The following is a 15284-nucleotide window of genomic DNA, read 5'->3' as shown; positions in this document are numbered from 1 at the left end:
TCTACATACCACAGGTCCTTCAAGGTGACGTCGAGAGAGGGCACTGAGTTTTGCCTTGGCACGATTCACCATCGCATGACACTCTGGGGAATACAGCATCTGAGTACATTCCTGGAGAACGGTGAAGTAGAAATCCTAGGTTTGTCACTACAATGACGTGACCAACCTTCTGTAAGCAATCAATGTCTTGCAGAGGGTAGGTTTTCTGCAGAGGACCCACCATGACACGGCTAACTGATACGTATCGCGACGTTGATGACAGGCTATCCACGTGGTCTCAATAAGCTGCCAGCATTTGAGTAAAGTAACGTGGATTGTGTTCAATTTCCTTAGCTCCCGTCCACGTCTCATACTTTAGGGCAGATGGCACAGATACAGGCGTGATGGTCAGAGAATGTAATGGGCCAGACTACGGCAGCCTGCACCCCCCGACAATATCGCAGGAGATATAAACACTATCAAGGCGACTGGAAGAATGGCAAGTGAAATGTGTAATCCCTGGACAATCGCCATGAACATGTTCCCAAAATCCACAAGGTTAAGGTGCTGGAGAATTTTCGCTAATGCCGCGCAGGGAGAGTGACGAGGTGGTTGGTCTCTTGGGGCCTGGGTGGAGCTGAAGTCGCTTCCCATGATGAAAGCATCCTGCCGACTCAAGAAGAGAGGCGTGACTATCTCGGGGAAGAAAGAGAAACGTTCACAGCAGCGACCCGAGCCTAGTGGCGCATAGACGTTGATGATCCTGATGGTGCCAAACTTGAGAGCCATGCCTTAGACATCAGAGAGATAGTCAACTGCATCAGCGAGGATACCATCACGTAAGAGGATCTACGCCCAACTACCATTAATGAAAGCACGTGAGACATGTCACATAAAGCCATGGGGAGCACAAAGAGTTACAACATGCACCTCCTGAAGGAGGGCAACGACAGCGTCCGCACCATACAATATTTCATGGAATAAAGTCAGTTTGTGGCGTACACGAATGGTATTGACACTGGCTGCGTCTATGTGATGGGTTTGAAAAGCTGCAATCAGTAGGAGGGTGGCTGAAGCAAACACGGAGGAAGCGTGGGGAGCGCCCTGTTAGGCCTCCATGGAAGAGCACAATACTGGGAGGAATCTGGCCACGCTATCGGGGTTCCATCGTCCTGTACACCTCCGGAACGTCCATCCTCAGCACTGACGTCGTGCGCCTAGGAGACAGCGTCTCACCTGGCTGGTTCAATGGAACCCTATCAGAGGTGCGCCCACGGGTAGTTCAAATGGTTCAAATGGCTCTGAGCTCTATGGGACTCAACTGCTGTGGTCATTAATCCCCTAGAACTTAGAACTACTTAAACCTAACTAACCTAAGGACATCACACAAATCCATGCCCGAGGCAGGATTCGAACCTGCGACCGTAGCAGTCGCACGGTTCCGGACTGCGCGCCTAGAACCGCTAGACCACCGCGGCCGGCCCCACGGGTAGTGACAAACAAAGAACGAGGGCAACCATATTAGACGCAGGCGGGGGAAGGTCGGCGGCCTCCACAAGTGATGCTGACTGGAGGCGGGTGTGAGAAGAGACGTCGCATCGTCCGGTGCTAGGGCGTCGCAAGGCAGTGCATCGTCAGCAGGAGGGTCGTCATTCTGTGCACAAATTCGATGGAAGCGGTTATCAGGAGGAGTACGGCGCTCTGTCTTCCGTTTCCCCGGCGACCGTTGCTCCCTAACCTGTTGTTCCATGCCATATAGCGCACTCCTGCCCTTCGACATGCGGCCAGACGGCAGAAAAGCGGAGGTTGTTACAGCCGGCCAGTGTGGCCGAGCGGTTCTAGGCGCTTCAGTCTGGAACTGCGTGACCACTATGGTCGCAGGTTCGAATCCTGTCTCGGGCATGGATGTGTGTGATAACCTTAGGTTAATTAGGTTTAAGTAGTTCTAAGTCTAGGGGACTAATGAGCTCAGGTGTTAAGTCCTACAGTGCTCAGAGCCATTTGAACCATTTTTGGAAGTTGTTACAGTTCTATCATAAACAACCATGGGGTCAACACAGACGGCTTGCGCCTGCTGAGGACCATCGTCCGTTGGTACAGCCTCCGGCGGCAGTGTAGGAGAGACAGGCTAAACGTCCATCACTTTGTCGAGAGGAGTCGACGCCGGTGCCGGCGCCGAGTTAAAGCGGAAGCAGCAGGCGCCCCCACTGCGGACTCGTAAACAAGTTAGAGATAACGCAGTGGCGCCATAGGGAGAGCGACGTCTTCAGTCGGCATCTGAACCAGTCTAGGTCGGTGGCATTTTGAACGGACGACCTTCCTGGTTACAACCTGAACAAGTGCGTGGCCCCGCCATTGTACATGACAACAGATCTGCAGCTGGCAATGACCTCGCTGTTTGGTCCCTTCTCCCGAATCAACCAAACCAAACCAAACCGTTAGCATGGCGTCGCACAACGTCAGCGCACAACTCTTCACTGGCTAGCTTTAATAGGTTTGTATATAAATATATCTTCTGCTACCAGTGGCGATTTCCTTTATTTACTTTTCGCACGACGCGTTTCGGGAAATGATTCCCATTTTCAAGTGCGTTTTTTGTGTGTATTATGCCATTTCTATTGATGTTGTCAATGTGCGAGACTCTGCTTCATTTCGCTGACTTTTACTGCAATATATAAGAAACACGCGATTTTTTAATTGGTTATCGATCATTTTGGTAAAGTTAGTGACGGAATTGAGAAGAATTTGTACTTATAGTTTTCTAATGGTCCATTTGTGCAGAGTCTCATACACGCTAAACATGACGTAAAAGTTGTTGTAACTTTAAACATCGAAAATATCTTACATAAAACAAAACAGTTACAAAGATATTTTTACAAGTAGTCCACAGAGATAACATTATAGGTCCTCCATAGACTATGATATGCTTTTGTAGTGAGGTTATTTATTTTAACAATTTGGGTCAATATTTATTTTTACAATTGTGCTTATTTCTGTGTGTTACTGTACTATTAACACATCTGGATAAATTCACTGATTCAGATTCAAATTTTTCGTTTAATATTTTATCTTTATATTTTCTGCGATGGGAATATATCTCCAGTTCTTCTAGCAAATCTATTTTATGTCGTTTATTTAGTCGGTGGAGTACTTCGACATTTTGTTCTATTTTTCCAGATTGGTGCCCTGTATTATGTATGTGTGTTGCTATTGCTGATGTAGTGTGTTTGTTGTGTGTGTAGGCTTTAATGTACTCTGTGTATCTGGTGTTCAAACTTCGACCTGTTTGTCCTAGGTAGAACATGGAGCATTCTTGGCATGTTACCTTTTATATTCCAGAGTCTGAATATGAACTATGATTACACTTTATATATTTTGTATTAGTTTTTGTTGTAGTTTATTAGATATAGAAAACCCAATTTTTACCTTGTGATTTTTTAAAATGTTTGCAATCTTCTTTGATACATTGCCAATGTATGGGATACTAGATATACATTTGTTTTTCTCTTTTTCTTCTGTGGTGCAACAGAGCGAGGTGACGCAGTGATTAGCACACTGGACTCGCATTCGGGAGGACGACGGTTCAATCCCACGTCCGGCCATCCTGATTTAGGTTTTGCGTGATTTCCCTAAACCGCTTCAGGCAAATGCCGGGATGGTTCCTTTGAAAGGGCACGGCTGACTTCCTTCCCTAATCCGATGGGACCAATGACCTCACAGTTTGGTCTCCTCCCCCGAATCAACCAACCAACCAATCTGTGGTGCAGTTTGCACCTGGGTCTTTCTTCACTTTGTTTAGGATTGTGTCAACCATGGAAACATTGTAACCATTGACAACTGCAATCTCTTTCACTGTATTTATTCCTTGCTGCATTTTTTTTTTTCAGTGGAATTTTTGTTGCCCTATGTGGCGTTGACCTGTATATCTCTCTGAAATTCGGTTAATTGGGCGACTAATATTGATCGTGTCATATTGATAGCTACATCTGCAATGTAAAAGCAGACGTAACGTCTATATAGAGGTACAGCATCCCTTGTGAATTGGTTGCTAGTTATACGTTACATTAGCTATGCAATAAAGGTGTATAGCGTATTGGGCTGTTAGAGGTTGGTTACGGAGTAACACGTAACTTCATCATCAGTTGTAAGTTGTCGTTTGATGTGGTTGGCGGCAGCGTCACCTTGGTGCAGCTAGTTCGCTCGTTCACTCGCTCGCACATTACCCAATGGGGTCCAGTCAAGATGACAATACAGTCGCAAATGGCGTTTTACGCTCTTCGTTTCAACATGTACAATTCAGTTTACAACTGTGTGATGTGATTTTCGTTGAGAGTACGGCGCTGGACATCGAAACACGGATCTCACAGTGCACCATTTGCCTCGAATGTCACCTGATCTCACAGTATGTGACATTTTTGGCGAATGCTAAATGAAATCTTCGACCCTAAACGGAATTGTAGAAAGTACGCCAATGTTATGCGCATGCATGAGAAGCATTACCCCTGCAAAAGTGGATGGTTCGTTATAGTATAATAGCTTTATTTCCCTATACGTAAATTGACATTTATACAAAGTTTCTATATTCATTCATGTAGAAGACACTGTGTTGCGAAAACGGATGAATCTTTTTAAGATACTGTAACCCACTCCAATTTACTTGCTGTATTTAGCGATAGATTACATTGAATTAATCATTCTATCGCAAAAATCGAATACATTTTAATCAGAACTTACCTATTAATAAGAGGAACAGCAGCTCAGCAAAAGATGAGGCTATTAAGGCAGCGCCTTCGACCCATTGCAGGGATCTGCCCCAGATCTCTCTGGATGTTGCTGGGTAGACTACTCTATAACACGGCAGTAAGTGATTGGTGTCTCCCGAAAGGATTAAAGGCTGACCTAGTTGCTGCTCCGAGCGAGCAAGGTACCTGTGTCGTCGGAGGGTCAGCTACGACTCTACTTTTTCTTCGGGATAGAGTGCTATTTCTTTAGAATACATGTTATAAATAAATTCACGGACTCATAACCAATAAACTGTAACTCGCAAATATTAAGGTTTCTTATTTTAAGACTAAGTTTGTTACAAGTAAATTCTAAAAAATTAACGTCAAACTCTCGTAAAAATGATGGATGTCTCAACAAGCCGTATTTCAGATTCCTATGTATTTCCATTGAAAAATACCTCCATGAGCAGAGGCAATGTCCACTAGGAAACTGATTTAATTTTACCTGGTTCAAATGGCTCTGAGCACTATGGGACTCAACAGCTGTGGTCATTAGTCTCCTAGAACTTAGGACTACTTAAACCTAACTAACCTAAGGACATCACACACATCCATGCCCGAGGCAGGATTCGAACCTGCGACCGTAGCAGTCGCACGGCTCCGGACTGCGCGCCTAGAGCCGCGAGACCACCGCGGCCGGCTAATTTTACCTCTTTTATAATTCAGGTATATGTTGTACCTCGGATATAGTCGGTACAGAAGGCTCGAATTGCATACGGCGACTATTGTTGTACCCTTTGCATGGAAATTAATTAGAAGAATCCCTTTTACCGTCCAGATAAATTTGAGCATAAACTTTCCCGCAGATAAAATCGGCGTCAAATTTTCTGGTACAGTGTCACCATCTTCCGCCTGCTGCCGGACCCTCGCATAAACCACAATAATAACTTGATGCATCAAACGAGTTAATTCTTGGAAAAAAACTCCCGTGAAGCTGATTATGTAAATATTCCGCATTCTTTCTTTTGATATAGCATACACCATTATTCGCTGATCGTCCAATATTATGTAGAGAACTTTGTCATTGTTTACTCTCTGGTTGATGTTTTCATTTACTGTGCATAAGTACAGCCGTTAGAGCTCTGCTGTCTCTTTCTCAATTAATCCCATGCACCAGAGAAATGTTATCGGCCTAGATGATAAAAGGGCCTAATTCAGACGTTTCGGTCAGACATTCGTGTAACACGATCAAGCGAAGTGAGCATCTGGAAGGATGGCGATACAGTTTGGATTATTTCGAGGTACGTTTCGAGTACTCATACTCTGGCGAGAACTGGGGTCACTTCCGTCTACAAGCGTTACGTGGTACATTGTTCATCTCGTATGTAAACACATACGTACATTTAGCTATAAATATTTAAATGTTATAGTAAAAGTGCCTGTAGTGCATACGAAATACGGGATCAATATATCAGTGAAGCTGTTGCTCAAAAATTTTTTGAAGCACTAACTGCAGTTTTCGGATCACGTTAACCGCACCTAAACGACCTATTTTCTCCTGATCATTTTACAAAAGGAGAAGTATTTCAAAATAATAACCATTAAGAATCCTCTAATGCCGTTTCATTTACAGTATTACTCCTGTAAGATTATACAGGGTGACAATTATTAAACTATATCAAATAAAATCGTCGTAGATTCCGAACGCTTTGCGTTAGGACGTTCAAACTGCACGGTTGGCCGCGGGGGATAATGGGAATGACTAGGTGCAAGCGCACTCACCTTTTTTTGTCGTCGGCCATTTTAATTTGGATTGATTCGTCAATAAACAAAATTGATGCATTTGGGCGACTGAGAATTCGCATTGCGCAATCGAGAAGTCTCTTCACCTCAACGGGTAACTGTGTGATGTGCGATGTCCAATTACGGAATAGTCCTTGTTGGCACCGTGACTACCGAACGGTTCGGGAAGATTTTGGAAGATGATTTCCTCCACATTATCCAAAAAGGCACTCATTTCGACTCGATGTGGTTAATACAAAACGGAGCTGGACACCATCGAAACAGGAGAGTGTTTGATGTCCTGGAGGAGCACTCTGGGGGCCGCATTCTGGCTCTGGGGTACGCAGAGGTCACTGGCATAGGCCTCGATTGGCCGCCATATTCTCCGGGTCTGAACACAGGTCACTCCTTTTTGTGGGGCTATTTTAAAGACAGGCTGTACAGCAGTAACCCCAAGCCATTGCTCACCTGAAAAGAACCATTCCGGAGGTCATCGATAACATCGATGTTCTGACACTTCACCGAGTCACGCAGAATTTCGCTATTTGTCTGCGCCACATCATCGCCAATGATGGCAGGCATATCGAACATGTCAAAACCTAAATCAGAATATCTGTAGGGACGTTTACAAGTTGAATAAAGTGTACTCATGCCGTAGTTCGTAACTAGTTTACCTTTTTTCATTTAGTTCCCTAATTGTCACCCTGTAGGTGTCTATCGAAAATTAGTTCACATACTATCAACGAAATCCTAAGACCAGATTGGAATATTTATCGTAAGTATAGGTTAGTCGTCAATGGTGCCGGTGTGTTTATTGCGATAAAGAATTCAATAAAATCTAGCGAGGTTATCATGGATTCCGATTGCGAAACAATCTGGGTGAAATTAAGTATTAAAGATCGATCAAAAATGGTAATCGGGTGATTTTATAGACCGTCTCGGTCAGAAGTTCTAGTGGTAGAGCGCTTCAGACAGAACATGTCGGATCAGTTAACGTAGAGGAAGGTATCAGTGATCATAAAGCTGTGTGATAGTATCTGTGACAACGGGTCTGATAAAGACTGTTAAGAAAGGTAGGAAGATATTTTTGTTTAGCAAGAGTGACAGGATACAAGTTTCAGAGTATCTGAACAGTCAGCATAAAATATTCGGTGATGAGGACGAAGATGTGGAAAACAAATGGAAAAAATCCAAAGGGATCGTGCAATATGCCCTAGAAAAATATGTTCCGAGTAAAGTCTTAAGGGATGGGGAAGACCCATCAAGGTATAAAAGCTGTGTTTACGTAAACAAAGAGAACATCACCTCAGATTCAAGAGAAGTAAAAACCTAGGTGACTAACAAAAGCTGAACGAAGCGAAAATGAGCGTAAGGAGAGCAATGACAGATGCGCACATTGACTTTGAAAGTGAAACTTTGTCAACCGATATGAGTAAAAGCACTGAGAGATTTTGGTCGTATGTAAAATCAGTAGGTGGGTTAAAATCATCTGTTCATTCACTCAGTGACCACACTGGCACCGAAACGGAAGATAACAGAGAAAATGCCGAAATATTGAATTCGGGCTTCCAAAGTTGTTTCACTATGGAGGATCGTAACCCGGTTCCTCCTTTCAATCGTCGTACGAACGTCAAAATGGCAGATATTGAGATAGCCGATCGTGGAATAGAAAAACAACTATAGTCGCTTACCAGTGAAAGGCGCCAGGACCAGACGAGATGCAGGCCACTGTGGCCGAGCGGTTCTAGGCGCTTCAGTCTGGAACCGCGCTACCACTACTGTCGCAGGTTCGAATCCTGCCTTGGGCATGAATGTGTGTGATGTCCTTAGGTTAGTTACGTTTAAATAGTTATAAGTTCTAGGGGATTGATGACCTCAGATGTTAAGTCCCATAGTGCTCAGAGCCATTTGAACCAGATGAGATACCTGTAAGATCCTACAAAGATTATACGAAAGTACTTGCTCCCCATGAGCCAATAATTTATCGTAGATCGCTTGAGCAACGAAGAGTACCTAGCAACTGGAAGAAAGCGCAGGTCGTTCTCGTTTTTAAGAAGGGCCGTAGGACAGATGCCCACAATTATAGAATTTTATCGCTCACGTCAATCTGTTGTAGAATTATGGAACATGTTTTATGCTAAAGAATTATGACGTTCTTGGAGATCCAGATTCTCCTCTATAAAATCTACATGGATTCTGCAAAGCCGGCCGCGGTGGTCTTGCGGTTAAAGCGCTCAGTCCGGAACCGCGCGACTGCTACGGTCGCAGGTTCGAATCCTGCCTCGGGCATGGATGTGTGTGATGTCCTTAGGTTAGTTAGGTTTAAGTAGTTCTAAGTTCTAGGGGACTGATGACCACAGATGTGAAGTCCCATAGTGCTCAGAGCCATTTGATTCTGCAAACAGAGGTCCTGCGAAACTCAGCTCGCTCTCTTCCTCCATAAGATACACAGTGCCGTAGACAATGGCGCTAAGGTTGATGCGGTGTTCTTTTATTCAGGCAGTCATTTGACACCGTCCCGCACTGCCGTTTAGCGATAAAATACGAGCTTATCGAGTATCGGAGCAGATTTGCGACTGTATTCAAGACTTCCTTGCAGACAGAACTCAACACGTCGCTCTTAACGGAACAAAATCGGCAGATGTAAAATTAATTTCCGGTGTGCCTCAAGGAAGTGTGATAGTACCGTTACTGTTTACAATATATATAAATTATATAGCAGAAAGCGTCGGATAGCCTCTAAGGCTGTTCACAGATGATGTGGTTGTCTATAACAAAGTAGCAACGCCAGAAGAGAGTAACGATTTGCAGACTGACCTCCAGAGAATTGATGAATGATGCAGGCTCTGGTAGCTGACCCTCAACGTAAATAAATGTAAGATATTGCGCAAACATAGGAGAAGAAATTTACTACGTAGAACTACACTATTGATGACAAACCGCTGGAAACTGTATCTGCCGTAAAGTATCTAGCAGTACCTCTACGGAGCGACCTTAAGCGGAATGACCTTATAAAACAAATAGTGGTAAAAGCACGTGCCATACTCAGATTGATAGGAAGAATATTGAGGAAACGTATCTCACCCTCGAAGAAAGTGGCTTAATAAGGCGTTTATTCGATCCATTCTTGAGTACTGTTCATCTATCTGGGCTCCCTACCAGACAGGACTGATAGAAGAGACAGAGAAGATCCAACGAAGAGCGGCACGTTTCGTCACGGGATCATTAGTCAGCGTGAGAGCGTTTCGGTGATGCTCTGCAAACTCCACTAGCAGACGTTACAAGAGAGGCGTTGTGCATCACGGAGGATATTTATTATTGAAATATCGAGAGAGCACTTTTCGGGAAGAGTCGGACAACATATTGCTTCACCCTTCATACGTCTCGCGTAATGACCACGAGGAGAAAATTCGAGAGGCATACCGACAATCGTTATTCCCATGTGCTATTCGCGAATGGAACAGGGTTTGGGGGCTCAGTTAGTGGTGCAAAAAGTACCCTCCGTTACACACCATTAGACTGGCCGGTGTGGCCGAGCGGTTTTAGGCGCTACAGTCTGGAACCGCGCGAACGCTACGGTCGCAGGTTCGAATCCTGCCTCGGGCATAGATGTGTGTGATGTCCTTAGGTTAGTTAGGTTTAAGTAGTTCTAAGTTCTTAGGTAGTTCTAAGTTCTAGGGGACTGATGACCTCAGAAGTTAAGTCCCATAGTGCTCAGAGCCATTTAAACTATACACACCATTAGGTGGCTTGCGGAGTATTATGTAGATATAGATGCAGATGTGGATGAAACAAACCCACAAAATGATTAAGCGCGTCGCAATGTTTTCCTTTTTGCCGTTTATGAGGCTTCTATGGAACACACAACTGACGCTCAGTTCTTGCGTTCGCTGAGTTTCATGTGCCAAAAACAAACATTTTACCATGAATGTATAATCAAGCCTACACTTACGTAGTAACACAAACTGATGGCTACCATGTGTCATAAATCTACGATTATTACATTGTTTTTGCTGTAAAAACACAAAACACAATCACTATTGCTAAAGGACCAAGTCATAATGAACTAATAAAAGATATGACTGTAACGGCCTTGTAGATTAAGAACTGCATCACATCTTTACAAATAAGAGGAGGCACATTGTGAAAGAAACGGGGACGAGCTGCATCGATCAGCCAGAGGTATACGTCACGGGCTGTGTGTCGCTTCACAACGCTACTTTCCTTCACCCTAAAACTGCAGTTTGAAATCTCGAAAGATAAGAAACTTCATATATTATAATAAATGGACTTATATACATAATTGAATTCCCCTTTCTTCAGTTCTTCAGGGTTTTAAATCCCCAATTTGGCTTTTTGTGTTTCCTCTTTTGTGACCACGTATCGCTTTTTATGCTACGATTTAACCAGAAAATCGTCTGTTCGACGTTGCAGTCAAGATGTTTTGAGAACTGAGATGAAGTGTCACACCTGTCAGCAGGTGTTATTTCGTGTCTCGGTAGCACTGCTCCCACTTTCAAAATCCGTGATCTGTGGAATAATTCTATGTTCTAAAGTAGATGACGAACAAGAGAGGTCAGAAGAATCACTGACAGCTGTGGGATACAAAGCAAACAGATGAATTTTATTATGATTTTTGATGAAAACAGTTGTGGCGTATGAGAATACGACACATACTTGAGTATATGGAGTGTTCATATATTATTAAATGAAATCAGTTTGTTCCTGGAGAACTATCACGGAATGCGATAATAAGAACTTCTTTGTTAGCGATCGCGCTAGGCTGGTGATCTAACTCAATTTTGATATAGACAGCGGATGGAATCAGACAAGCCTTACTTAACGTTCCGAAATTCGCTAGTAGTGTCTTTGGTAAACTATAGATACATAAATGGAGAACGTCGGAACGGTATTCAAATCTAGCTCGTATGATTACGGTTCCCGAGTCCTTGTACTGCTCATTCTCTCTTAATGTCCAATATATACATGCTGGATTCGACCACGAAAAAGTAATATTTGGGATGGCGTTGAGAGTTGTGTGATGTCAGCTTCTAACTGGCGTATGGACAACTGGTCCTTTCCGATGTTTTTTTTTTAAAGACGATTTACCGTGCTGGCAATCAGAAAAACTTAATTATCTTAACGTCCCACATGTGACATAGATTTTTCCACGCTGGAAATATCATAACTATGCCGATGAGTTAAACGGAAATCACATTTCTAAGATATAGGTGTTGAAAATTTTAACAGTAACAGCGCATTCAAGTAAGGCAGCATCGCTTGTTTGGTTTCAAATCACAAAACATTATCCGTCAGTCTTCGGAGAAAGAAAACACTGATACTGCGGAAAGCTCGAAACTAAGACTAAGAATTTAATGTCCATTCAACGTCGGGGTCCTTAAAAACGGAGTAGAAGTAGTGAAGGGACAAGGATTGGAAAGCTCGTTGCGAAGCAGTATTGGCATTCGTTTGAAATGATACAGTGATACCACCGGACTATTCAGAACATTGGTAAAAAAAAATCAGATTAAGTAGTATGGTAATTTGCCTACAATGGATAACCACTGGAGACCAAACGCCTTCGGAAAATCTTCGTTTTTTTAAAGAAAGTGAGGAGAAAAATCTTTAGTATGAAATTCTGAGCGAACTGAAATGCAGACCGTTTCACGTACGAATTAAACGCTTTCACCAGCGCTAAGCGGCAACCTGTATCAGCATCTGTTCTCAGAAATTCACACAGACGAAGACTGAAGCCTTACCACGTAACGATAGTATATCGAGAGACCAGTTCATACAAATAACGTGAGTGCTGCAACTTACTGTTGCTGTCTGCGCTTGATGAACTGGTGCATTCTAAGATGCTATTTTTCCCTGATGAGGTATCGCATGCATTTATCAAAGTATATGAACTTTCGGAACAATCGATGTTGTTATGAAAATCGTCATCGGTTACATCAAGAGCCTCTGAATGATTTTTAAACAGGATTGCGGCGTGTAGTTAGAGTGACGCGAATTATTGTGCCGATGTTTTTCCAAACAACCATGACGCCGTGCTGGATCCCAACGGCCTCGTATCACTAGCAGTCGAGATCCGCATGGCTGTAACGGATCGTGCAGCCACGTCTCGATACCTGGGTCAACAGATGGGGACATTTGCAAGACATCAACCATCTGCACGAACAGTTCGACGACGATTGCAGCAGCATGGTCTGTCAGCTCGTAGACCGTGGCTGCGATTACCCTTGACGCTGCATCACAGACAGGAGCGCCTGCGATGGTGTACTCAACGACGAACCAGGGTGCACGAATGGCGAAACGTCATTTTCTCGGATGAATCCAGGTTCTGTTTACAGCATCATGATGGCCGCATCCGTGTCTGGTGACATCTTGGTGAACGCACATTGGAAGCGTGTATTCGTCATCGCTATACTGGCATATCACCCGGCGTGATGGTACGGGGTGCCATTGGTTACACGTCTCGGTCACCTCTTGTTCGCATTGACGACACTTTGAACAGTGGACGTTACATTTCAGATGTGTTACGACCCGTGGCTCTACTTTTTATTCGATCCCTGCGAAACGCTACGTTTCAGCAGGATAATGCACGACCGCATGTTGCAGGTCCTGTACGGGCCTTTCTGGACACAGAAAATGTTCGAGTGCTGCCCTGACCAGCACATTCTCCAAATCTCTCACCAACTGAAAACGTCTGGTCAATGGTGGCCGAGCAACTGGCTCGTCACACTACGCCATTCACTACTCTTGATGAACTGTGGTATCGTGTTGAAGCTGCATGAGCAGCTGTACCTGTACATGCCATCCAAGCTTTATTTCACTCAATACCTAGGCGTATCAAGGCTGTTATTACGACCAGAGGTGGTTGTTCTGGGTACTAATTTCTCAGGATCTATGCACCCAAATTGCGTGAAAATGTAATCACATGTCAGTTCTAGTATAATATATTTGTCCAATGAATACCCGTTTATCATCTGCATTTCTTCTTGGTGCAGCAAGTTTAATGGCCAGTAGTGTAATACCATGTATTATTAGTTACAGCAGACTTATCCTTTTATAAATTTAGCGTTACGTACCGCTCTATGGATTTTCAAATGCAAATTTCAATAAAATTACTTAAATAAATTGCGCAACAACCATGAAACTCCTTGTTAAGAAAAACTTTGTTCAACTTTACTTAGATGTCATTACTGAAGTAGCTATGGCATTCATGAAATAATTAGTGTGTGAAGAACATGCTTTGGTCCAAATAAAGTGATCACCATGCTGTGAAATTACAACTTCTACTTATCTGTAACATTGATGACGTATTTTATTGTATCCTTCCACTAGAACTCCTTTGGAAGTTTTCTGTGCCGTAGTGTTATTTTGTGTCTGTTTAGCGTCGTATCGGACCTTACACGCTTTCGACGTGTGCAAATTGTCAGCACTCCGTTAGCTGGTGCATCCTGGACATCATTCGATAATTTATTAGAAGGTTATCTCGTATTTAGACACACTTGAGAGCTGGTGCGAAATACCTGTCTAATTAATATAATACTATAAGAAAAACTAAACTTAGTCAGGCAACAGCTGGGCATTAAAGAGACATTTTTGCATCCGTCATCAACGCAGATGCCATGTTTTATTGTTACAAACTGCACAGCATCTGGACTTCCTACCATGTCGTGCAAAGACTATGATTTTAAACAACTGTGTTGTAAGACGTGTGTGCATATGGGAAAGACTAGGAGGTGGATAGCTTTCAGAATATCTTCTCCAACTTTTACTTTATAGCGGATATTCCACAATGGTTTGCCATTCTCGACGAGTCCTACGCTGAAATCGAACTTCAAGGTAACTTACGAGCGTTGTCAAAGAGTAGTAAGTGACTTCGTGACGCAAGCATTTTCCCCAGCTGTGAGCTGCAGTTTCCATTATGATAACGCCCCACACACACTGCTGGAAATGTTCGGCACTGGTCTGGTTAGCATGTTGTTGGATTGAAACGCTTTTCAAAGTCCGCACAAGCCCTTAATATCATTTATAATGGAGATATTGTGGTTTGATCTAGAAAATCAATTAGGAACTCAGTATCATTCAAAGAATAGGCACAGTTCCTTTGAGAGTAGTGATATGCCAGTCACATATTAAATGCATGAATCGCCAGATGGAACAAGACTGTTTTCGATAATGAACGTGGCCCTACGCAATACTGAATGGGTGTCGGTATTATGCAGCCATTACCTTCATGTATGAGTATTAGATTTAACGACAATAAAACTTTCATATTTGTTCATTATCTGTGATTTCCAAACGTTATTATTTCCCTGCTGCAAACTTTTTTTGATGTTTGTTACAACGTTGTTCGAGTGTGCGTCTTATCTGTAACCATTTTTATTGTGTATTTTTAGACGGATCTTGAGGGTTTTGTAAATGATAGAGCTGTGTTTACCTCTTCGGACTGGGACAGAGAATCCTCGGCGGTGGCCACAGGTATCCTTGCTGGTGCACTGCGGGCTGCAGTCACGTCGGTGTCGAGACGTTTCCGCTGGTTTCTCCGTTCCTGTGCACGTTCACAATTGTCAATGCCTTACTGCACTTTGGCAGCGAAATATGTTGACTTATTTTAAGAAAATCTGCCGGTACTTTAGGGCATTTTCCTTTTAAGCGCTATATATCACAAGAGATTTTTTTTTCTTTTATTTATTTATTAGGTTACTTATTTACTTTGTCCGTGTATCACTTTAGAGAGGATGAGTCCTCTCTTCCCTACATCCATTCCTACCTCTCCCACTGGTTCAC

General features: G+C 43.3%; 1 protein-coding gene across 1 annotated transcript in view; it reads right to left on the bottom strand.

Moving 5' to 3' along the window:
* LOC126298324 (uncharacterized) overlaps nt 1-15284 on the bottom strand; it is an 897680-nt gene that overhangs the window by 71115 nt on the left and 811281 nt on the right. The window contains exon 14 of the mRNA XM_049989621.1: nt 14935-15045. Within this exon, the coding sequence (XP_049845578.1) occupies nt 14935-15045 (111 nt within the window). The remainder of the gene's footprint in view (nt 1-14934; nt 15046-15284) is intronic.

Source organism: Schistocerca gregaria, chromosome X (assembly GCF_023897955.1).
Source record: "Schistocerca gregaria isolate iqSchGreg1 chromosome X, iqSchGreg1.2, whole genome shotgun sequence".
NCBI lineage: Eukaryota > Metazoa > Arthropoda > Insecta > Orthoptera > Acrididae > Schistocerca > Schistocerca gregaria.
Note: the sequence above shows the minus strand (reverse complement) of the source record. Positions and strands in the feature narration are given on the sequence as shown.